Below are 22,089 nucleotides of genomic sequence, written 5' to 3'. Positions count from 1 at the left end.
CACGGTCTCTAGAGACCTGAGTAGGTTAGGGATCTCAAAAGTCAAGAGGGAGCACCCTCCACCCCACCCCATGATCTATGGCTATAGGGTTGAGCTCATCCTAGATCTGGATGAACTGTGTTCCCTGTGTGGCAGCCTCTTGGGGAACTTTTTATGTGAGAGCCTCATGTCCTGATGAGGCAGGCTCGTAGGAGCTTCCCCAGCCCCGCCCTGCCCAGACCTGTTCCCTATTTCACCACCTCCCTTCCCCAAGGCCACCCAGCAGCAGCCACAGCCTGCTTGCCTGCCTACCTGGCAGTCTCAACTGCCAAGGCTCTCAGCAGAGACCTGGGGCAGCACAGGCCATGGATGCCACCACAGAGGCTGTGCTCTACCACAAGCTCCAACTCTGGGAGCCTGGCATGGAGTCGGAGGAGGAGGAGGAAGAAATAGCAGAGCCACTGGTCCTCTCCCTAAGGAGATCCCAAAACACCCCCCGGTGAGTCATCAAGAGGCCTGGGGACCCCATAACTCAGGCTAGAAGGCTGGCAAGGTCCTCTCCCCAGAGCCCCTAAACTGAGTCAGGCAATCCCATACTTGGCTGCGCTCCAGGGACTTTCTAGATGAGTGGGGGAGGGGGCTCTAGGCTGGAGACCTAACCTGGGCCTGAAGCAGTCAATCAAAAGCCTGTATATGTGAAGGGACATTTGTATCAAGCTAGTCCCTATGGTGTCCCAGCTTTGCCAGCCTCACCCCACCCCCATGCCATAGCACCTGCTAGGCAGGTTGGGACCTGGCTACGCCTGGCTGAGCCCTGCTGCTCAGCCTCCTCTCTCCCATATGCCAAGCCCCTTCCAGGCCTCTCTCTGACTGACTGGCCTCTGCATCCACCAGCTCTTCTGCAGACACTCCCTCCAAGCCAGTCTCAGTTTCTCCAGCTTTTCCCTACCTCTATGTTTTTGCCAGTGCAGTGCCCTGGGCCTGGAATCACTCTCTTTTTCCTTAGCCAGCTTATACTCTTAAAAATCAAACCTTTTGGGGAAACATTCCTTGGGGCCTCTTGGGGTTCTTGGGTGCCCCTCCACCCCATTCCTGGTTCAGGACTCCCCTTTCTGCAGGAACAAGGTTGGTGGGCTACCAGGAGCCTGGGCCCGCCTGCTTGCAAGCCTGCTGCTGCTGGCTGTTAGCAGCTCCCTGGCTCTGAGGCAGCTGCATAGCAGGAACAGTCTGAAAGGAAACTCGGGCTCTGCAGCCCCTCCAACCAGCAAACACTCCCATCACCCTGGTGTGTACCACCATGGAGCCATTATCAGCCCTGCAGGTCAGTGCTTGGGGAGTGGCTAGGGGTCAATGGTCCAGGGTGCCTCCCCATCACACACAGACCTTTTCTTACTGCAGCCACATGTTCTCAGCTGGGCCAAGAGCTACTTGTCGCTGGGGGCAATGTCGTGGATGCTGGAGTTGGAGCAGCTTTGTGTCTGGCAGTGGTACATCCTCATGCAACAGGGCTAGGTTAGTGGGATCTGTGGGCCCTGGACAGAGACTCCAACCTGGGACTTAATCACTGGTCATTACCTCAAGACTAGCTAGTGAGAATGGCATAGTATCTGAGTACCAGCCCTAGTCCTGAGTGACTTTTGACACCAGGCGGGTCAGTAACTCCTGATTCTCCTCCTGGGACTGCGGGAGGATTCTGGCCCTGACCCTGGCCAGTGCCTCTCCTCTGACCCCTGTGTGGTCTCTTTGTCTCCCAACAGGTGCCATGTTCTGGGGCCTCTTCTACAACAGTTCCTCGGGAAATGCAACTGCCCTGACAGCAGGCCCAGCCCAAACCCTGTCTCCTGGCCTGGGGCTGCCCACAGCTTTGCCTGCCCTTCATTTGCTTCATACACACTTGGGCCACCTGCCCTGGCCACACCTCCTGGCCAAGCCCGCCATGCTGGCTCAAAAGGGCTTTGAGGTAGATGCACCCCTGGCAAGTGCACTAGCAGCCCTGGGCACAAAGGGCCTCTGTCCACTATTCTGCCATACCAACGGGACCCCACTGGGCCTTGGAGCTCAAGCCACCAACCCCAACCTAGCAGCTGTGTTGCACCAGGCAGCCCTGGCCTCCAGCCCAGATGTTGCTGGGGATGCCTTGCTGAGTCTGCTGGTTAGAGACCTGGGGCTAGAGGAGACCCCTGCTCAGCCCATGCCCTCCTTAGAGCCTGCACTGCAGCTTCCCATGCCTCAGGGTGTCCTCTTCACTACTCCTGGTCCCTCAGCTGGCCCAGAAGTTCTGGAACTGCTGGAGTCTGCCCTTCACTCTAGGACACCCAGCCCTACTTCCTGTCTATCTCTCCTGCAAACTGCCATGACCTCAGTGAATAGTGCCCTGGTCACTGTGGACAGCAGTGGTTCTATGCTCCTTCTAACCTCTTCAATCAACAGCTCCTTTGGTTCTGGACACCTGTCCCCAAGCACTGGTGTTCTGCTCAGCAACCTGGTGGCCAGATCTGAACCTAGTGCCTGGGCCTGCCCACTCATTCTCCGCAGCAGTCTGGATGACACAGAAGCTGATATGTTGGGGCTACTGGCTTCAGGAACACCCAGAGGGGCCAAAGCCATGACTTGCACCTTGCTCAATCATCTGGCAGCATCCCAAATCCAACAGCAGCCCCAGCATCAAACTCAACAACAACCTGCAGAAAGCCCTGGAGTCTGTGGCCAAGGGAACCTACTCCAGGTGGTAGTCCATGCAGAACATGCCCATGTCTCCAGTGTCCCCAGTGGCTGCTGCCCCTTCCGGGGTTATTAACAGAAGGACAGTGTCTGAAGGGGGCAGCATCTGAGGGCCAAAACAGAGAAGGCCTAGCAGCAATGAGTGCATAAAGAGAATTTATCTGTGATGTGCTCGATGCTCCATCAGCCCCTCCTCCATCGTGTTCTGTCACCTGGATTTAGCTCTGGCATCCAGGGCTAGACCAACCATGTTTCCTAGTACCCACACTGATTGAATTGCTGGTTTTTCAATCAGATAAGGACCTAGAGGATGATGAAGAGACTGAGTGCAACTCACCTTCAGGAAGGTCCAGTGGAGGGTTGTCAGCCCCTGGCTGTCTTTGGGCTGGGTCCATCTTCCATTGGACCATTTATCAATTGGAATGGAAGCTTATAAAGTCCAAATATCCTAGGAACTAAGTGCCATTCCTGTTTTTTGGTTAACTTTCCCATTATCCTTTGAGATCTCTAATGCCAAGGAGTCCACCACGTGCAACGCAAAGGATGAACACCAGACATGGGTGGAGCCTGGACTGGTGTCTTTCAACTTTGCCCTGCTCCACCCACCTTCTGTCTCCTGTGGTTCCACCTGTGCAAGGTAAATCTTAGTTTCCCATGTAGAACAGATGGCAGCGCAGAGAAGGGTTGGGAAAGTGAGTAAGAGGTGCTTGCTGCTGGTTACAAAAGGGCTGGAACTGGCTTGGCCATGTTTCATGACCTTCCCTCTAGGCCTGAGATCTCTGAGCTGTAATTCTCTAGAAACAGTTCCATAGGCCAAGGTAGGCAATAGCACTTCCCCGACCTGACAAAGTAAAAGGCAGTTCTGACTTAATGTTTCGAGAATTTAATTTTTTAATTAAAGAAAGATGTTTTTATTTTATGTGTTTTGACTTCGTATGTGCATACAAACCACATGCATCTTGTGTATGAGGAGGTCAGGAGGGGCCCCTTGCATCCTCTGGAACTGGGGTTATAGATGTGAGCTGCTACATGGGTGCTGGGAACTGAACTTAGATCCTTGGAAAGAGTAGTAAGTGCCCTTAAGCAATGAGCCATCTACCCAGCCCTATCATTTGTTTTTTTAAGGCAGTATCTCACTATGTAATCCAGTCTGACCCAGGCACATGGATCACCAACACACTCAGCTAAGTGTTTGTTTTGTTGAGCTGGAGATCACATTTAGAGCCTTGGCATGCCTGGCAGATGCTCTGCTTCTGCACCATATCCCCAGTCCCAGGCCAATGGAACTCTCGATTACACCATCCCCATCTCTGTCTCAAACAAAACACCCCCTAGGCTCAACTATTCCACTATCTACTCAACCATTCTAGCTTTTAGCCTGGTGTCCTCTCTACTAATCCTCTCATTTGACCCAGTTCATCACCCACCATGACCAGCTCCAGATTAGCCCAGGTCTGAGGACGACTCCAGCTCAGTTCTCTGTCTCTGTACTCACAGCCACAGGCCATGCCCACTCAGCCAACAGTTGATCTTTTAACAATGTAAATCCGATGTAAATCTTTCCCTGCACACTCAGAAGAAAGTCTGAACTTTTGACCCTGGCCTGCGGTCCTGTACAACCTTGCTTTCCCTTCCTGGCACCTGCGGCCCTGGCCCCTCATCGGCTTCGATTCCCTCCCTTATCTTTGGAGAAGAGGGGCCTTTGTAAAAGCAATGTCCTTAGCCTGCTCTTTTATTCCCTCTTAGATTTTTCCCCAAGGAGCCAGTTGAGTCCATCTTGTCCCTCACCTGTCAACCTACATGTCACAGTCTCGTTGTAGTCTCATCCAGTGACTACACTCTTAAATAGCATCTTAGGATCTAATGAATTTTCTTTTGAATTACCAAGGCGAACAGGTGATAGTCTCACATATTTTAACATTTAGAGGGCTTTGCTCTTCACAGCCCTTATTTTCATTATAATTGCCGTTTTAAATGTATTTGGCTATTTGTTCATCAACTATCTCCTCCCACAAGAAAGGTCCTCGGAAGCCCTGGCTTTGTGCCCGAGCAGAATAGGGGCTGCACGGGTAATCACGGTATGGCTGGCGAGCAGATGGAGGTCTGGGAGGGGGCTGTACCGCGGCTTTTTAGTGGATTTGTCTGAGCCACGGGCCCTGGCGTGAGTGAGCACGGGACGCTGCTCCACCCACAGCCAGGCCGGAAAGGCGGAACATCCCGCCCCTACCCCGCCCCCCGACCTGCCAGGCCCCGCCCCCAGCCGCCAGTCCCAGCGCGCACGCGCCGGGCCCTGACCTGGAAGAGACCGTCTTCCGAGCCCACGTGTTTCGTGGAGCATGGCGGAGAAGAAGAGTCCCGCGAAAGCTGAATCTGCGTCTCCCACAGAAGCGGCGCAAGATGAACGCCGCGGCCTGCTGGAGCACAGCCGCGAGTTCTTGGACTTCTTCTGGGACATCGCGAAGCCGGAGCAGGAAACGCGGCTCCAGGCCACGGAGAAGCTACTGGAGTACTTGCGCACAAGGCCGAGTGTATGATGGCGGGGCCCGGACGCAGTCGCGGCGCTAGATGCGAGGGGGCAGGGGCGGGCCCTCAGGTCACTGTTGAACACGAGGGATGCTCTTGGTTCCACAGGGGTCAGAGATGAAATACGCCCTGAAGCGTCTGATCACTGGGCTTGGGGTGGGCCGAGAAACCGCTCGGCCCTGCTACAGTCTGGCGCTGGCACAGGTGAGGCGGTGGGTGCATCTGATAAGGACTCAACCACTCTGGGCAAAAAGGTGGGGTGTAAGGACAGGGGGTCACCGATAAGAGAGGTTTCTTACGTTTTCTTTCTTTTACTTGTTTAGCAGTCGTATTTGATACAGTTATTGGAAGTAGTGAACTTTGAGGTTGGCTTCTAGAAGGTTGGGGACCCCTCTCTAGGTTAGGAACATAACTGATGACAGACAGGCCACTCAGATAAGAGCAGTGAAGTCTATCCCTTAGGGTCAACCCCTTCTTGGAGCATGTTGTGTGGATAGGATGGGTTTTTCTTTTTTCTTTTCTTTTTCTTTTTTTTTTTTTTTTTTTTTTTTTTTGAGGCTGTCCTGGAACTCGCTCTATAGACTAGTCTGGCCTCGAACTCACAGGGATCTGCCTGCCTCTGCCTCCCAAGTGCTGGGATTAAAGGCGTGAGCCACCAACACCCGGCTAAGGATGGGTTTTTCAGGAGGTAAACATGAGCCGTTTAGGCCTTCAGAAGCCCTGGTGGAGATGGGGCTCAGCGCAAAATTTGATCCAATGAAAGCAGTAGGTTATCCTTACCACTTGTGAGAAATGGGAGGGGGTGACAAGATTATATAGAGGGAAAGCTGAAGAAGGGAAGTTGACTTGTAGAGTCACTACCTGGACCTCTCTGAGCTCCTTTTGGTTTTGCTGGCAGCTGTTGCAGTCTTTTGAAGACATTTCTTTGGGCAGCATCCTGGCTCAGGTGCAAGAAAAATACAATCTGAAAACAGTGAACAAGGTGAGAGTGGCCCCAGATGGCCAGCCTGCCCCGGAACGGGTGTGGGGGTTGTAATGGGTCCTCCTCACTGGTGTCTGGGGTCTTTTTCTAGGGGATGATGAGACCTGCTGTCTTTGCAAACCTGTTTGGAGTGTTAGCCCTCTTTCAGTCAGGCCGCCTGATGAAGGTAAGAGCTTTGGGTACAGGAGGCGAAGGGACTGGTTTAGAGTTGGTGGCGAACAGACAACAGTGTGCCCTCTTCACACTCTTCTGTTTTCTGCGGATACTAGGACCAGGAGGCCCTGATGACGTCAGTGAAATTGCTGAAGATCCTGTCGCATCACTACAACCACTTACAGGGGCAGCCAATAAAGGTCCTGGTAGACATCCTCTCCCAGGTAAGGAGTCATAGGGGGTCATAGGTCATGAAGTCTGGTTTTGGAAACGTTGAGAAGAGTTGGGTTAGCACGTAAGAACACCAAGACAGATGGTTTAACCATACAGCTGGCATAAAGAGCTGTGAAGATAGTTTTGGGTTTTTTTTTTTTTTTTTTTTTTTCACCAAATGTCTTAAATCTGCTGGTCTTTCAGGTTCACAGCATATCTCCATTCAGTTAGGCACTTCAAATGCTCCATAGCTCTCTATTGTGGTTTCTGTGTTGGATAGCGAGGGTGTAGAATGATGTTTGTCAATGCCTAAATGTACAGAAGGCAGTCTGAATACATTCACTATTGTTATTTTGGTGAAGCTTGGGTCTGCACTGTCATGCTTTGGAGACTGAGGCAGGTTCATATTTAGCCTCAGGCCAGTTAGCCATCTGTGATGCTAGGGATGGGTACCCAGCACTTTCTTACGGGTCTGACACTTGGTTGGCTGACTGGAGCTGTATCAACAGCCCATGGGTAGAACGACACCCAGAGGGAGAAAGGTGCTAAGCGACCCACCCCCTCTACCTGTGTCCCACTCCAGGTCCCAGAGTCCATGTTCCAGGAGATCCTGCCAAAGATCCTCAAGGGTGGTGACTTGAACGTGATCCTTAGCTCCCCTAACTACCTAGAACTCTTCCTCTTGGCTCAGCAGAGGGTGCCAGAGAAGCTTGAGTCCCTGATGGGCTCGGTTGACCTGTTCTCAGAAGAGAATATTCCCAGGTTTGAGGAGAGAGTGGGTGGGCTCACCCCAGGGGTGTTCAGAACCCTGGACCTCGAGGCAATGTTGACTGAGTCCCCTCCCCTCTCCACAGTCTGGTGACCGTGCTGAAGATGGCAGCCAACTCTGTGAGGAAGGAGCATAAGTTGCCAGAAGTGGCTCTGGACCTGCTCCGCCTGGCACTTAAGGAGAACAAATTCACACTGTTCTGGAAGAAGGTTTTGGAGCAGGGACTACTGAACAAGCCATGCTGGTCAACCAGGTGTGTGTAACACTTAGCACCCATTTCAGTCTGAGTAGGATGTGTCCTGAACCCCACCCTAAAGAACAGGGTCTCTGACCAGGCTCTGCCCCAACACTCCTCATTTAGCTACATGTGTTTCCGCCTGCTGGGTGCCTCCCTGCCCCTGCTGTCAGAAGAGCAGCTGCTCCTGGTGATGCGGGGAGACTTGATCCGCCATTTTGGGGAGCACATGGTCATTTCTAAGGTAGGTGTCATCCTATGTGGTTCAGCACTACCCAAAAGAACAGACAGTGGGTCCTTCCTCTGAAGGTATATGACAGGACTGGGGACCATACAAGGGTCTGACCAGTGGTCAGGCCCTTTTGTTCTGAAGCCCACTCACCAGCTCTCTTATCCAGAAGACTTTGCTGGGGTCACATTGATGAGAATAGTTATTGTCCCCAGTGTGTTCTGCAATCACATGTCTGGTAATCATTAAATGTGCCTGTCATCCGTACAGTGATAGCAGGGCCCAGTGCTAAACAGGTTGTTGTAAGAAAACAAGTAACCTGGTGTGTGGCGTATGACAGTCTCATGGAAATTGGTGGGTTCTGAGTCCCAGGGTGACACAATTAGGTACTGGTCTGTCGGGATTTAGGTTCCCCTCATACCACTTCAAACCAGGAAAACGTCTTGCCCTTAATCTTCTAGGTAGAACGGGGACCTTCTTGAGCTGGCGGTGTAAGAATTTGAGGGGTAAAAGATTAGAGAGAGGCTTTGATGAAGCTGTGCCCTGCTGTGGACTTGGAGAGGGATTCCTAGCTCTGGATTTAACCTAGAAAGGGAGAGGGAGGGAGGTGGCAATGTTCTTTTTAACACTGGCAATCCAGCTTCATGTTCATGTCTTACAGCCCCAAAACCTGTTCAAGATCATCCCAGAGATGAGTACATATGTGAGCACCTTCCTAGAAGGGTGCCAGGATGACCCTAAGCGTCAGTTTGCCATGATGGTGGCCTTCACATCCATCACCAACCAAGGTCTCCCTGTCACGCCTACCTTCTGGCGCGTCTCACGGTCATTGGGTAGTGAAGCCCTGCAGAGCTACGTGGCCTGGTTGCGGGACATGTTTCTCCAGCCTGACCTGGACTCATTGGTTGACTTCAGCACCGCCAACCAGAAGAGAGTGCAGGACGCTTCATTTAATGTGTGAGTAGCGTGGCTTCAAACCAGAGTGGGCAGAGAAGGAAAGTTAGGTCTTGAAGGGGGCCACAGTGTTTCCTGATTGGTATTTGGAGGTTAGGGTAGAGTGTGGCAGTCCTGCCACAATGGGGCAAAGGAATAAGTACCCTGTTTTTATTGTCATGTGTGACTTCTGTGACCTGCTCATGCCCTCAGGCCTGAGCGATCTGTGTTCCGTCTCCGGAAGTGGATCATCCACCGCCTGGTCAGCCTTGTGGAGCACCATCACCTGGAGAAAGATGATGCTGTAGTCGAGCAAGTAGCCAGGTGTGTGAGGAACTAGCCTGCCTGTGGGTGGCGTGACCCTGGAACTAGGCCTGTTGCCACCTGGTCCTTGTTTAGGTCCTTCTGGCGTCAGAAGCCTTCAGGTTACATTGTCAGTAGGAATAGGCCCAAGGGAATCTACAGGGTATCTTAGCCTGTGATGGAAAGAGACCCAGAAAGTATAGAACCATGGGATCCCAAGGTTCAGACTTAATGTGTGGATTCTGCAGGCAGTCTTTGCTCATCGGTATCTGCAAGACTTAGACTTTGCCCCACACTGGCCGGCATCTGTTGGCTCCAGGGGAGCAGCTCTGGTTCTGCCACTCCAGCTCTGTGACTCCCGTGTTTGGAGAGTCAAACCAGAGAAGCGGGCCTATGTGGTATAGATGAGGGGATCTAGCTGTGCCAATTCTGGCTGTGCTTCCAGGTTCTGCTTCTTCCATGCCTTCTTTAAGACAAAGAAGGCCACTCCCCAGATCCCAGAGACAAAGCAGCAATTCTCCTTCCCCTTGGATGACCGGAACCGAAGTGTTGTCATTGGTGCCTTCTTCAGGTAGGCCTGTGCCGCTTAGGAGATGGGGACAGGTGTTCATTCCTAAGCTGTGAGCAAGATCAGAGAGCCTGGTGTGTCTGTGGGTGGGGGAAGGGAGCTGAACCCCAGGGTAGTGCAGTCTTGTGAACCCTACCTCCTCTCCCAGCCTGCTACAGACCCTCAGTATGAAGTTCAGGCAGGCACCAGACCTGAATGATGAAAGTGTGAAACCCTGGACTTACCGCCTGGTGCAGTTGGCAGACATGCTCTTGAACCATAGCCGCAACGTGACCATTGTGACACCTTTCACAACACAGCAGCGCCAGGCCTGGGACCAGTAAGGACATGGGATTTCTGGGGGATGAGGGGGGGTACCCTATCTGCCATTGGGACTTGTGAATGCCTTTGTCTCCCCCCCTCCCCCCCAGGATGATGAGTACTCTGAAGGAACTAGAGGCCCGCTCCTCAGAGACCAGAGCCGTTGCCTTCCAGCACCTATTGCTTCTGGTGGGCCTCCACCTCTTTAAGGTATTTTGGTGTGCAGAGAAAGGGGCTTGGGGTCCTGAGGCACCATGGGCTACCCCCTGCTGAGAGGCTTTGGGGGCAGCGGAAGATGGAGATTGAAGGTAGATTCCCTAACCCAGTCCTGTGCCAGCTTTCAGTACAGGGCTTCCATGTGTTTGTCAGGTGCCAGAAGTAGAGTATCCTGCTTTGGGCTGTATCTCCAGTGGCTGAGAATGAGTACTATAATCCCTCCTAGATGTGATTGACTGATTGGAAATGATGGGTATAAGAAAGTGCTGCCCCCTGCAGGAGGGAGGCCAGTCTGACACCCAGGACACTTGTCAATTAGTAGTCATTTGGAAATGGGGTCCAGGCTTTTAGATGTAACTGCAAGGGCTTCCCTTTACCCCAAAGCAAGGAACAGTCATTCCTGAGGCTGGTAATGTCCTCAACAAAGGGTCTGTAGCTTGTCACAGTTTCCCAATGTATCACATTCTGTAGTTTTTATACTTCCTACTCCTGGGCCTTCTAGAACCTCTCACTCTCTCCCTGCCCCCTCTCTTTCTCATAAGAAGCTTTCTTTTTTTTTTTTTTTCAACATTTTATAATTTATTTTGTGTGGTATTCTGTGCCATAGCATACATGCAGAGCTTAGAGGACAACTTGGATTTAGTTTGCCTGCTGTGTGGGTCACGGGGATTAAGCTCGGGTGTCGGGTTTGGCAACAGGTGCCCTCTTGAGTTATCTCACTAGACCCCTGAGGGGTTTTTGTCAAGACTGCTTCAGATCTTAATGGTCTAAGTATATAGGACTCCTGTTAGCGACAAGCGTGTGCTTTTCGGACACATATCCCCGTCCCCAGAACCCTGCATCTCTAAACTTAATTGGCAGAAGAAACTGCAGTTCAGGTTTAGCAGACCCATGGAAAAAAAGGCACATCCCAGAGGGCAGGAACCTACCAGTTCTCCAAACCAGGGAGCTAGAGACCACTGGGTAAGGCCTGGGTTCCTGCCTCTCTACCCACAGCATTATCAGGCAAAAGACTGCTTTCTAAGTATCCAAGTTATTCTCAATAAACTAAGGGTTTTTAAGTTGTATCTAAAACCAGCCATGCAAGGATGTGAGGTTGGCGTTTGCTAGTCCTGTGGCCCTGGGTGTTCTTTGTCAGCCTTGACTGTGACTGTTGATGGGGAACTTGGGCTCTGTAATCTCATAACTGTGTACAAGGTGTGAAAAAGCTCTTGGGCAGCTCGCAGGTGCTCATTCTGAATGATGAGAGTGACTGGCTGGGATAGGCAGTGTCTGACATACCTCAGAACTCCGGTTCCAGTTCCTTTCTGACTTCTGCCTTACCCTGCCCACAGTCCCCTACAGAGAGTTGCGATGTCCTAGGTGACATCCAGACCTGCATCAAGAAAAGTATGGAACATAATCCCCGTCGATCACGCTCTAGAGCCAAAGGTACGTCATTGCTCCTGGTGCAGGCCAGGCAACCAGACTATTTGTATCCTGCTCAACCTAAATCTGCTTTCCCACTTGTAGCCTCCCAGGAACCTTCGTGGGTGGAGGTGATGGTGGAGATCTTGCTGTCCCTGCTGGCTCAACCCAGTAGCTTGATGCGCAAGGTGGTCCGGAACGTCTTTGGCCACATCTGTCCCCACCTTACTCCCCGTGGTCTGCAGCTAATCCTGGCTGTGAGTTGGGGCCTTTGGAGAAATAAGATTGTAAGATGGGTCTGCTGAGATGTAGTGGGAGTGTGTGACATCTTCCTCTGGGGTGGTGGGGGCCTTTGGCCAAGATAGAAGAGACTGCAGGAGTAACCTGAGGAAGGTAGGCACTTGGGGCAGCAAGTACAATCAATGGTGATCTGGGATTTCTCCTTAGGTGCTCAACCCTGAGACAAATGAGGATGAGGATGACAATGTGGTGGTCACTGATGATACCAGTGAGATGCAGCTGAAGTGTGGAGAGGTACTTAGTGGAGTGCAAGGTAGAGTGGGTGGCTGGAGATAAGTCACATAGTGTCATTGAAAAGGTGTGACTTGCCTTCCTCCCACCCATAGGATGAAGACTCAGACAGTGAGGACAATAAAAACTTAGACAGTGACGTGGATAGCGAGGATGGAGCAGAGAGTGAAGAGGAGGACCGTGACAAGGATGTAGACCCAGGCTTTCGTCAGCAGCTGATGGAAGTGTTACAAGCTGGAAATGCACTGGTGAGCAGGGGCCAGGGGAGGAGGGGTTTATCCACCTACCTAAGGCTAGGCTGATGGCTATGCTTCTTTACCTCAGGGTGGAACGGACAGTGAGGATGAAGAGGAGCTTGGGGATGAGGCTATGATGGCCCTGGACCAGAACCTGGCCAGCCTATTTGCAGAGCAAAAGCTGCGCATCCAGGCCAGGCAGGAGGAGAAGAACAAGCTGCAGAAGGAGAAGCAGCTCCGACGGGACTTCCAAATCCGAGTGAGTGTGCTGCAGGTGGCTGCCAGGCACCCTGAGCTGCTCCTGCTTTTTCTGTGCTCCTGCTTGGGCTGACTCCCAGTCTTCTGGCCATAGGTACTGGACCTGATCGAAGTGCTGGTGACCAAGCAGCCTGAGCACCCCCTGATCCTGGAACTGCTTGAGCCACTGCTGAACACCATCCAACACAGCATGCGCAGCAAAGGCTCTACCAAGCAGGAACAAGACCTCCTGCACAAGACCGCCCGCATCTTCATGTGAGCACACATTCCTATGGGCAACACGTCTCCCCTAGTTGATCTTTCCATTTCCATCATACTTCATGCTCCCTGTGCATAGAGCAGGGTTTCTGAGGTCCTGGTCCCATTCTGTCCAGCACTTTTGTGATAGTAGGAAATTCTGACAAGAGGGTGGGGCTGTCCCTCACAGAACTCTGTGCCAGTCCAGATCACCTGTTGACTATTTGTCCTTGCCCCTGCTCTGTCCATATCCCTGAGTACATAAAAATTGGTCATACCTTACAGAGTCTGAGGCCACTGTCCCACAAAACTGGTACAGACAGGAGAGGTGGGCCAGGTCAGAGGTGCTAGGCCCCTGGGTCAAGTCCCTGTCCACCTCTTAAGTCGGTTTTCTAACCTATGCAAAGGTACTTGGCTGCTCTTCATGCTGGGCATGGCAGAGCAAGGTGGAGAGCGCCTTTTAACCAACTTGCCCTATCCACCCACAGGCACCATCTGTGCCGTGCCCGCCACTACTGCCACGAGGTGGGGCCCTGTGCAGAGGGTCTGCATGCCCAGGTGGAGAGACTTGTGCAGCAGGCTGGCAATCAGGCTGACACCTCTGTCGCCCTTTACTACTTCAATGCCTCTCTCTACCTGCTGCGAGTCCTCAAGGGCAACACTGCTAAGAGGTACCAGGATGGTCAGAATTTACCAGGAGCTGAACACAAGGACCCAGAGGTAAGCCAGGGACCAACCCAGGCAATTTCCAGAGAATTTAAGCCAGCCTTTGCCCAGGAACCGTCTTCACTCTCCTATGCCTCACCCCCTCACAATAGCTCTCCCACCAGGCCCAGACTACCAGTTGCTTGGACTTGGATTTTGTGACCCGAGTGTACTCAGCAGCACTGAAGTCTCTTCTGACCAAGCGTAACAGCCCACTCACTGTCCCCATGTTCCTTAGCCTCTTCACCCGCTACCCAGTAAGTGCAGGAGCCAGCCTGTCTTTTGGGAACCCTGCCCAGCCTAGCTCAGTCCCCATCTAATGGTCCCTGTCCTTCCTCAACCCCCAGGTGATCTGTAAGAACCTCCTCCCTATCTTGGTCCAGCATGTGGCTGGCCCTTTGCGGCCCCGCCATCAGGTAAGGTTCTGTCTGAATCACCTATGCAGCTTTCTCACTGGGGCCTAAGAGGCCTGCTTCACTGACCTTGCTTATGTTTATGCTGCCACACATGGCAGACATAGAAGAATTTCAGGAACCTTGCTGTCTGGCTGGAGGCCTCTAACACTGCTAAGACCTTATCTCTGACCTGACCTGCACAAGAGGGCGCCATCTGTCTGCTTAGATGTCAGGGCTGTCAGCCAGGCCAGAGAGCACAGCATTAAGTTAGTATGGGTCAGAGACTGTCCCAGCATGAGGTCTTGCTTCTATTCAGTTGGGACCATTGCCTCTTCAGGTCTCAGCAGCCCTTTACCCATGTAAATAAGAGAAGGGAACTGTTTATTGTAAGGCCCAGCACAGGCAGCCTCCTGAGCTTGTGTGGTTCCTGAGCCTTTACCTGGCATGCTGCGACTTCTAACTACATTCTCCTTAATGCAGGCTCAGGCGTGCCTGCTGCTCCAGAAGACCCTGTCTTCACGGGAGCTGAGAGTATGTTTTGAGGATCCTGAATGGGAGCAGTTGATTGGCCAAGTCTTGGGAAAGGTCACCCAGGTAACAAATAGCTGTGAAGCTCCCACCCATGAACTCATCCCGGGTTTCTAGAAACCAGATTGCTTGGCACTTGAGATTCTAGAATGGGTGGTGCAAGCTAGCTAGTCCCCAGAGACTTTTCTTCTCTCTGGGCCACTGCTATCTGAGGGATGTAGAAGGATCTTGGGCAGTTCTCAGGAATGCCTCAGTGTTGGCCTTCCTCCGTAGACCCTGCAGACACTTGGGGAAGCACAGAGCAAGGGGGAGCAGCAGAGGGAGTTATCCACCTTGGAGCTACTGAACACTCTCTTCAAGACAATCAATCATGAGGTAAGGCAGCCAGCCGCCTAAGAATTAGTACCCTAGATAGAATGGCCATCACATCAAGGTTCTGGAAGTGGTCCTTCCAGGGGGAGAATCTGGCCTTTTAAGACTATGGTGCTACTGTGTTGATTGATAGAAGTGATTGACTTCAAAAGTTAGAAAGCCACATCTGGACCTGACAGACTTGGGGTGAGGCTGTGTCACCATGCATCAGAAAATTGAAAAGTGAGACATAAGGGTAGTGAGAGGAGCTAGAGTTGATCCCAGGTGGGCAGCCATTTGAAAGGAGGCCAGGTTTCCAGGCAGGGAGGGGTGGTAAGGGGAGGCTAGTAAAGGGTAGACACGGCCATGAAGCCACTGGAAATGGGCATCAGGGCTCCCTAGTCTAGAATCGCCCTTACAGGGGACTGTGGAGCTGAAAAATCAGTGACCTGGGCTCCTGGCTCTGGAAATGGAAACAGAATGCTAAGGGCCCTTGTTTCCTCCACTGTGGAGAGAGACTAGTGATTTAGAGACAGGAGTGGCTAAGATCCTAGGAGCAGATGGAAGACCCCAAAGCTGCTGAGGGGGGTGTCACCACCACTGCCTTTCCTCTGCAGAAGCTGTCTGTGGACCTCACCTCTCTCTTGGACTTGCTGCAGAGCAAGCAGCAGAAGCTACAGCAGAGCTTGCAGCAGGGGAACCACTCTTCTGGTTCCAACCGCCTCTATGACCTCTACTGGCAGGCCATGAAGATGCTGGGAGTCCAGTATGTTCTGGGAGAGGGACCCATACCTTAGGAGGGCCATTATTGCCTTCTCGCACTTCACTCTTGTGTTTTACTGCTTCCTTACAGACGTCCCAAGTCAGAAAAAAAGAACACCAAGGATATTCCCAGCGACTCCCAGAGCCCCGTTAGTATGAAGCGGAAGAAAAAGGGATTCTTGCCTGAGACCAAGAAACGAAAAAAACTTAAATCTGAGGACACCACACCAAGAAAGGATGCTACATCAGGGCAGGATGTAGTGGCAGCAGATGCCAAGCCTCCTCCTCCTGCTGCTGCTGCTACTGCTGCTATTGCTGGTGAAGGCCAACCCCCCAGCACAGGCAAGAAGAAAAGGAAGAGAGTGAAGGCCAACACTCCATCCCAGGTGAATGGGACACCTGTCACCAAGAGTCCAGCTCCCAACAAACCCACCCTAAGCCCCAGCACCCCCTTTAAGTCCCCAAAACTACAGAAGAAAAAGAAGCTTTCACAGGTGAATGGAACCACTCCTGTGTCCCCCATAGAGCCTGAAGGCAAAAAGCATCACCAGAAGGCTCTTCCTACAAAGGAGGTCTTGAGAAAGTCCCCCCAGTCTGCCCTGCCACGAAAAAGGGCAAGACTGTCTCTGGTTAGCAGGAGCCCCAGTCTGTTACAGAGTGGGGTCAAGAAAAGGAAAGTAGCCCGGAGGAAAATGCAGACACCTTGAGTGTGGTGTGGTGTGGTCTGTTTATCGCTCCCACCTTCAGCAGCCCAAGAGACTCCTATTTTTTCACCAATATTTTAATAAATATTGCCATGGTATATGACACCAGTCTCTGGCTTTGGGCAGTGTTTCTGTTACCAATCTTCAGGGCAGGGTCCATCTACTGCAAGCCTTTCTCTAGCTGTGTGGCCAGGCTCCAGGCTTAGTTCTGTCCCTCCCTGGGGCTGTTCCAATGGAGAGCCACCAAAACATTTAAATAGCTTTATTTCTTCATTTACAAGAGGAATATATATTTGGCTTCTCTCTTAAGACTCTGAGATTCACAATCAGCAGCTCTAAAAAATAAAGGAGCAGTTTAGCTTCCGGAAGGAAGAGGAGGCAACACTTGGACCTGGTTCTTGTACAACAAGAAAACATCGCTGGGGCCCCTGCTGGGGTTAGGGTGGGGGCCAGGCTGGTCATACGGGATAGCACCCTCTGCCCACCCACATCCAAGCCCCCAGGGTGCCCCAGAGCTTGGGTGGAGTAGGTACCACTAACTAACACCACTGAAGCCACAGCCAGTAAGTGGGGAACGGCCACGGGGACTGTTGTCCGAGTTGGTTCTGCAAGTTTCCTGTAGGTTACAATGGTACCCCAGGATCAGAGCCACCTTGGTCACAACGTGCAAGGGGTGTGAAGCTGGGGATAAGTGTCCAGAGGTGACTAAGATGCCTGCAGGGGAGTTGGGTTGAATGTGTGTGGGAGTAGGGTGATCAAAGGCTGAGGTGACGGCCTGCCCCCTCCCCAAAGAATCAGTTGGGGTATGATACCTACAGGCACTGGTGGGCAGTCTCCAACAATTGTATACCCTAAGCCAAGAAGCAGTGTGGACAGCTGCTAGATATATCTTTCAGCAGCCAAATCTGACTCCTCATTGAAAAGGTCTTCCTGTAGGAGGGAGTGGCTTCTGGGGGATGACAGGAGTTGAGGGTTAGGGTGAGGAAGTAGGTTCTCAAGGTCTCAGCCCCTGGTACAGGCCTGCCGGGGCCTTCACCCCTAGTGCTGCAGCCTCTAAGGGGTGATCCCACCTGGGAAAAACCTCCAGGCAAAGGACCAGCTGAAGACAGCAGAGATAGTATCCTCCAGGGTAACACTCAGCAGTGGGCACCCAGCTCCATGTATCAGGCTGAATTTGATGGCCCCAAGGTCAGAGCCTAAGAATAGGAAAGTGGTTCCCGTACACCAGAGCCTTTGGGAGACCTCAGAACCAGAACTGAGGTCCTGAGACTTGAGCCATGTCTTCTGCGCACATCCTAGGACTTGTTTCTTCAAAGCTGTGGAGGGTGCCTTGCGAGACACGCAATGGAGGAAGCTCCAGCTCCTTGGCCCCACTGTCTAGGGAGGATAGGGGCTCCCTTGAGATCACATGAGCTAGGGGTGGGCCAGGCTTTCCCCAAATACCCTCTGCAGGCTGGCTTCTCTCCCGGCCCTTCAGCCTCCAATCAGGGCTGTAACTGTGTCCAACTGAGTTGCTCCAGCACACACAGTCCTCCATGTTAACTGAGGATGCAGCTTCTTGGAGATAGGGCCACTCAAATCTGCGCCAAAGAGGGTGGGTACCCAGCTGTGAGTCACACAGGAAGCTTTGGGACAGTCCTTCAGGTCCAGGATGCTGGAGGACCTCTCCCAATCTAAACTGCAGATCATTGCTGTCCCAGCGGCACCTGTGGGAAGGACGCCAGGTCAGAGGTGGAGCTTTGGGAACTGTTCCAAAGCTGGCTTCCTTAGCTTTCCGCCACCACTGTGGTGTTGGGGGCTGTGAGCCCGGTTTTATATCGACAGGAAGCTTTAACCTCCAAGGGCTAGGCCACTGGGAAGGTCAGGGTGGGAGTTGCACCCTGACACATCTAGGAGAATTTAGAGGAGACAGCAGGGGTTTCTGGCAAGATACAGGGCTGATCTATGTTCCCAGCCATTCAAGGGAAGGGTGGGAACTGATTTACTGGAAGAAGCCAGCTCCCAAAAATCCACAGATTCCATGTCAACATCTCAGAAGGAAGGGGGCAGACCCAGGGCACTGGGGGAATCTGCTACGGAAGAAGATGGTTTGGAAGGTGTTTTGTTCCCTGTTCCTTCATGGCCACTCCCACCATAGGGCCTTCCTGGCTTGCATGCACTCACCACCTCAGACTTTCACGGATGCAGGCGGCATCACCAGCTGGTTCACCCTGAGGGAGAGACGGGCGGGGGTCAGGGTGGCACATCAGCGGGGATTGGGCCCAGGCACGGCTCTGGCACATCGCATCACTGGGGCCGGTAGACCGGAGGCGCTGGGCAGGGACCTCGTCAGCCCCAGGGGGAGGTGGGAAAGCCCAGGGGTAGGGAGAGGAGAGAGAGAGAGGAATAGAGAAAAGAGGAGAAAGAAGTCAGAAAACAAGAGGAGGAGAAGGGGATGGGACTCCCAGCTCTAAAACCCTATTAACGCCAGTGGAAAAACCCATGTCTAGGGCTACGAAAAGGTCTGGTATCTGCCAGCCTGGACCACCATGGGCTGGACCCACGACATGCTGGCTGGGGGCATGAGAAGACTGAGCCAAGAATTATAAAGCTGGTTAGTCCTGGCCTCCAGCAGGTCACCAGCCCTAAAGGTACAAAGTAGCCCACTGCCTCCTCCACCCTAGTGTAAAAGCTGCCAGAGTCCCTGCTTCACAGCATGGCCACCCCTACCCTACTCACTGTTGTTCAGCCTTGGCACGGTCGCTGAGGAAGAAGAGAGCAGTGGCAAGGAAGAACATGCCGCCCAGGACCACAACAAAAGGACACAGCATGAGGGCATAGCCCAGGCTCAGAAACTCCCAGAGCGGGGAGTCCTTGGTGCTCTGGCGGATTAGGTCCGAGATCTGTAGGAATCAGGGTCCAGGTATCAGGACAGGACTATCTTCTGTGCCCCACCCCAGGAAAGCCCCACCCTCAGCCACTCACAAAGCCAATGAGGTAGGGGCTTCCAGCATCCCCCAGCAGATGGGAGGTGAAGCTCTGCAAGGCCACAGCAGTGGCTCGCCGGGTTGGGATGACCACATACTGCAGGAGAAAGGGTGGGTCAGTTCCAGGAGGGCCAAGGCCGTGGGCGAAGCTCATCCCTGTGGCTATGACACTTCTGAAGCCAAATTTCCTGTCCTGGTAGCCATTCCTCCCACCCAGCCTGCATTTCCCTACCCACCATATAGGAATGGCTGCTTTTGTCAGGGCCTTTGTCTACTCCATCTGTTCCTCCTATCTGGAGCCTTGAAGCATCCACATACAGCTTCAGTCCCCATCACCCTGATGTCTCTGACAGGCCCCAGTCCTCAGCCTCAGTGACGGGAATCTGCACCTCCCTCTGCACCACATTCAGCCACGCAGCACCAGTTGACATGAGTCTTCTAAGGCCAGAGCTCTTGGAGCATGGAGGAGCTGAGCTAAAAGGCCCAGGGGAACTTTTTCATTTCTTTCTTTCTTTTTTAAAGATAAGGCCTTACTGCTTAACCCAGGCTAACCTCAACATGCTATGCTTCTGGAGAGAACCCTTGTCATTGAGGGATCACATGTGGAGTTGTGAAACTCTGGATGTAGGATTCTGGCCTCTAGGCTTCCTGCCCTCCCTTTCTATACGCTAAACACCTGTCTTGTTCCATGAGGACTTAGCAAGCCTGAGGCTAGCTGAGGTGGAGAGGATATGAAATAGAATCATACTCCCAAAGAGCTTTACTTGAACTCAAGTACCCTGACACCAGAGGCTAAGAGCCACTGAGCCCCAGGTCATCCTGAGCTAGACAGAACAGGCCCGACCCCACTTTAAGATATATAGGCAAGGTGGCCCTTGCCCTGAGCTCCAGCTACTCTCACGGTCCATGACACCTGTCTTTGTGGACAATGGGAGGGGCCAGCATCCTCAAAATACCTGCTGGTGGTGAGGAGACAGGGAGGGATCTGGATCCAAGGAAATTGCATGGCCCTATTTCTAGCACTAATTAGTCACTTAGCTGGGACACTTAATAAAACTGGGACATGATTTCCCTGGGACCCAGACCCTGCCAACAGCCCTCAGGGGCTGCTGGGGGGATTGTTGAGGGGGCACGCTGCCCAGCATCAAAGACACTTGGTTCAGTCTTGCCACTGAAGCACTCACTCCCTGCCCTCGTTCTTGCCCAGCCCCTTGTTGAGACACTTAGCTGAGTCCTCCCCACACTTCTATACACACAGCGCACGCATGGGTAGAGAACTGAGGCACTGGCGGGAGACACAGGTACTTGAGAAAGCATAGTGTGGAGCAAGGAAGGCTTCCTGAAATGAACAGACTACAGAAGCCCCCAAACTCTGACCTCCTGACCTAAGCACCGGCCCCTAAACACCCACAGGATATTTATTCCCCTGCCTTACACCTCCTACCACTCCATCTCCAGTCCTCTTGTAGTCTTCTGACCCTGATCAGGAGGTCCCTCGAGGACCAAGGGCAGGAGTCATAGTCCTGCCATCCCCACCCCCACTTCACTCAGAGATGCAAGTCGCTAGGCCCATAGCCCCTCCCCTGTTCTCCTGTCCCCACCCAGGAACACAAGCTCAAGCAGACTGCTCAGACAGCCCTTTGTCTCTGGCCTGCTGGTCTGGAAGCCATTGTTAGTATGGTAAAGACAGCCTCTGTCTGTCCAGCCAGCCGCAGGCACTCAGCAGGCACGACTGGGACCCAGCCTGGGCTGGCAATGCAGAATGCAAGGACACTCAACTCCTGGGGGAGGAATGCTGGCGGCCAGCACCACCTCAGTGCCAGCCTGGCACCGCCAGCCTCCTAGCCACAAACCTGAGACTGGAGACTACCCTGTACCCTGTACCCCAGCCATATTTCCAGGCCCTTCCCAGATATGACCCCCATGTATATCTGACCCCCTCCCTGCCTCTGGGTTCATCTCTCCCACCAACAATCAATGCTTACTCTTCACCCACACCCCCAAACTATTCCAGTGAAATTTACAAGCCTGGGCCAGTCAGCAGAAGAGGACTGTGGACTTTCTGGCTTACCATGAGAATGTCTGCAGTGATGGCCCAGTTAGAAAACAGCAGTGTCTCCCCAACAAAGATGCAGATCTATTCAAAGAGAAGAGAACGCCATGAGGGGCACTGGGCAGGGACACGTGACCCTTCCTATGGGGATAGAGGGTCCAGCAAGTCAGACTGCATCTCTAGCCCGTCTTCCCCAGATTCCCAAGGACTCACATAAGCGCCCACAATGCTGGTCTTGGCAGCTACAAAGATGAGGCAGATGAAGATGGCAGATCCCAGCATGCCCACAGCACACACCAATGGGTCAGCACGCTGAGTCCGCAGGCGGCACCAGCGAGTGGCTCCCGCACCTGTGACCACGCCCAGAAAGCCAGTAAAGCAGGTAATGGCCCCAAAGATGAGACTGTGGGGACAAAGGACAGTAGAGTGTGATTTGAATGAGATCGTGGTTGGGACAGAGGCACCCAGTTCCTTTCGTCCAAGTTTTACCTGTCTTTGGCTCCACAGGGTGGGCTGTTGCATGTCTCTGCTGTCTTTTGTACAACTTGAGCACGGTGCAGATAGAGGGGAATCCACATGCCCAGGGCCCCTGTGGCGAAGGACACAGCAGATGTGGCCAGGGAGGAGAAGACGTAACTGCGGCTGGGAAGAATCCAGGGAGGGACACTGAGTTGGTGCAGCAGGCAGCCCTCACACCAGGGCCTGGGAGGCAGCCTACTCCCCCACAGCTGGCTACCTGCTGCCTCCCCCAGATAGATATGCTCTTTCACAGGCCCAGGTGAGAATTCAGGATGCAGGCAAAATGTCATTCGGCACTACAGGCAGTGGAGAC

General features: G+C 52.9%; 3 protein-coding genes across 7 annotated transcripts in view; 2 read left to right on the top strand and 1 right to left on the bottom strand.

Annotated features, from left to right (window-relative positions):
- Nucleotides 1-277: 277 nt before the first annotated feature.
- Nucleotides 278-2,799, top strand: Ggt6 (gamma-glutamyltransferase 6). Its single transcript, XM_051180091.1, has 4 exons — nt 278-478; nt 1,098-1,300; nt 1,378-1,491; nt 1,737-2,799. Exons 1-4 carry the CDS (start codon nt 345-347, stop codon nt 2,774-2,776), a joined length of 1,491 nt encoding a protein of 496 aa, XP_051036048.1. The 5' UTR covers nt 278-344; the 3' UTR covers nt 2,777-2,799.
- Nucleotides 2,800-4,995: 2,196 nt separating this feature from the next.
- Mybbp1a (MYB binding protein 1a) lies at nt 4,996-16,346 on the top strand. The gene is made up of 26 exons (XM_051180071.1): nt 4,996-5,228; nt 5,332-5,427; nt 6,122-6,205; nt 6,297-6,371; nt 6,475-6,582; nt 7,155-7,333; nt 7,426-7,593; nt 7,702-7,819; nt 8,466-8,761; nt 8,951-9,061; nt 9,486-9,611; nt 9,757-9,927; nt 10,019-10,118; nt 11,459-11,555; nt 11,637-11,788; nt 11,979-12,065; nt 12,158-12,310; nt 12,387-12,557; nt 12,651-12,811; nt 13,282-13,513; nt 13,624-13,755; nt 13,846-13,914; nt 14,374-14,487; nt 14,695-14,796; nt 15,390-15,538; nt 15,626-16,346. The coding sequence occupies exons 1-26, from the start codon at nt 5,037-5,039 to the stop codon at nt 16,239-16,241; spliced, it is 4,059 nt and encodes a 1,352-aa protein (XP_051036028.1). The 5' UTR covers nt 4,996-5,036; the 3' UTR covers nt 16,242-16,346.
- Nucleotides 16,347-16,485: 139 nt separating this feature from the next.
- The window catches only part of Spns2 (SPNS lysolipid transporter 2, sphingosine-1-phosphate), a 37,355-nt gene continuing 31,751 nt past the window's right edge, over nt 16,486-22,089 (bottom strand). For 2 of the 5 annotated variants that reach the window (XM_051180082.1, XM_051180086.1), the window contains 6 exons: nt 21,747-21,899; nt 21,471-21,660; nt 21,276-21,341; nt 19,203-19,301; nt 18,957-19,120; nt 18,415-18,562 (listed from right to left, as the gene is read on the bottom strand). In XM_051180082.1, the coding sequence (XP_051036039.1) occupies nt 18,484-18,562; nt 18,957-19,120; nt 19,203-19,301; nt 21,276-21,341; nt 21,471-21,660; nt 21,747-21,899 (751 nt within the window). In that variant the 3' untranslated portion in view covers nt 18,415-18,483. Of the gene's footprint in view, nt 17,945-18,401; nt 18,563-18,956; nt 19,121-19,202; nt 19,302-21,275; nt 21,342-21,470; nt 21,661-21,746; nt 21,900-22,089 lie in introns of those variants that run through there. The other 3 variants (XM_051180084.1, XM_051180085.1, XM_051180083.1) reach the window with 3 other exon arrangements.

The sequence above is a fragment of the Phodopus roborovskii genome, unplaced genomic scaffold (genome assembly GCF_943737965.1).
Source record: "Phodopus roborovskii unplaced genomic scaffold, PHOROB, whole genome shotgun sequence".
NCBI classification, from domain to species: Eukaryota; Metazoa; Chordata; class Mammalia; order Rodentia; family Cricetidae; genus Phodopus; species Phodopus roborovskii.
The sequence above is the reverse complement of the archived record's forward strand: the minus strand, read 5'-3'. Positions and strand labels throughout refer to the sequence as shown.

Coding starts and splice junctions, on each gene's coding strand:
- Ggt6 (XM_051180091.1), top strand. CDS start 345: ATGGATGCCACCACAGAGGCTGTGCTCTACCACAAGCTCCAACTCTGG. Junction 479..1,097: donor AGATCCCAAAACACCCCCCG/GTGAGTCATCAA, acceptor CCCTTTCTGCAG/GAACAAGGTTGGTGGGCTAC. Junction 1,492..1,736: donor TCCTCATGCAACAGGGCTAG/GTTAGTGGGATC, acceptor GTCTCCCAACAG/GTGCCATGTTCTGGGGCCTC.
- Mybbp1a (XM_051180071.1), top strand. CDS start 5,037: ATGGCGGAGAAGAAGAGTCCCGCGAAAGCTGAATCTGCGTCTCCCACA. Junction 6,372..6,474: donor AGTCAGGCCGCCTGATGAAG/GTAAGAGCTTTG, acceptor TGCGGATACTAG/GACCAGGAGGCCCTGATGAC. Junction 13,514..13,623: donor CTGAACACAAGGACCCAGAG/GTAAGCCAGGGA, acceptor CTCTCCCACCAG/GCCCAGACTACCAGTTGCTT.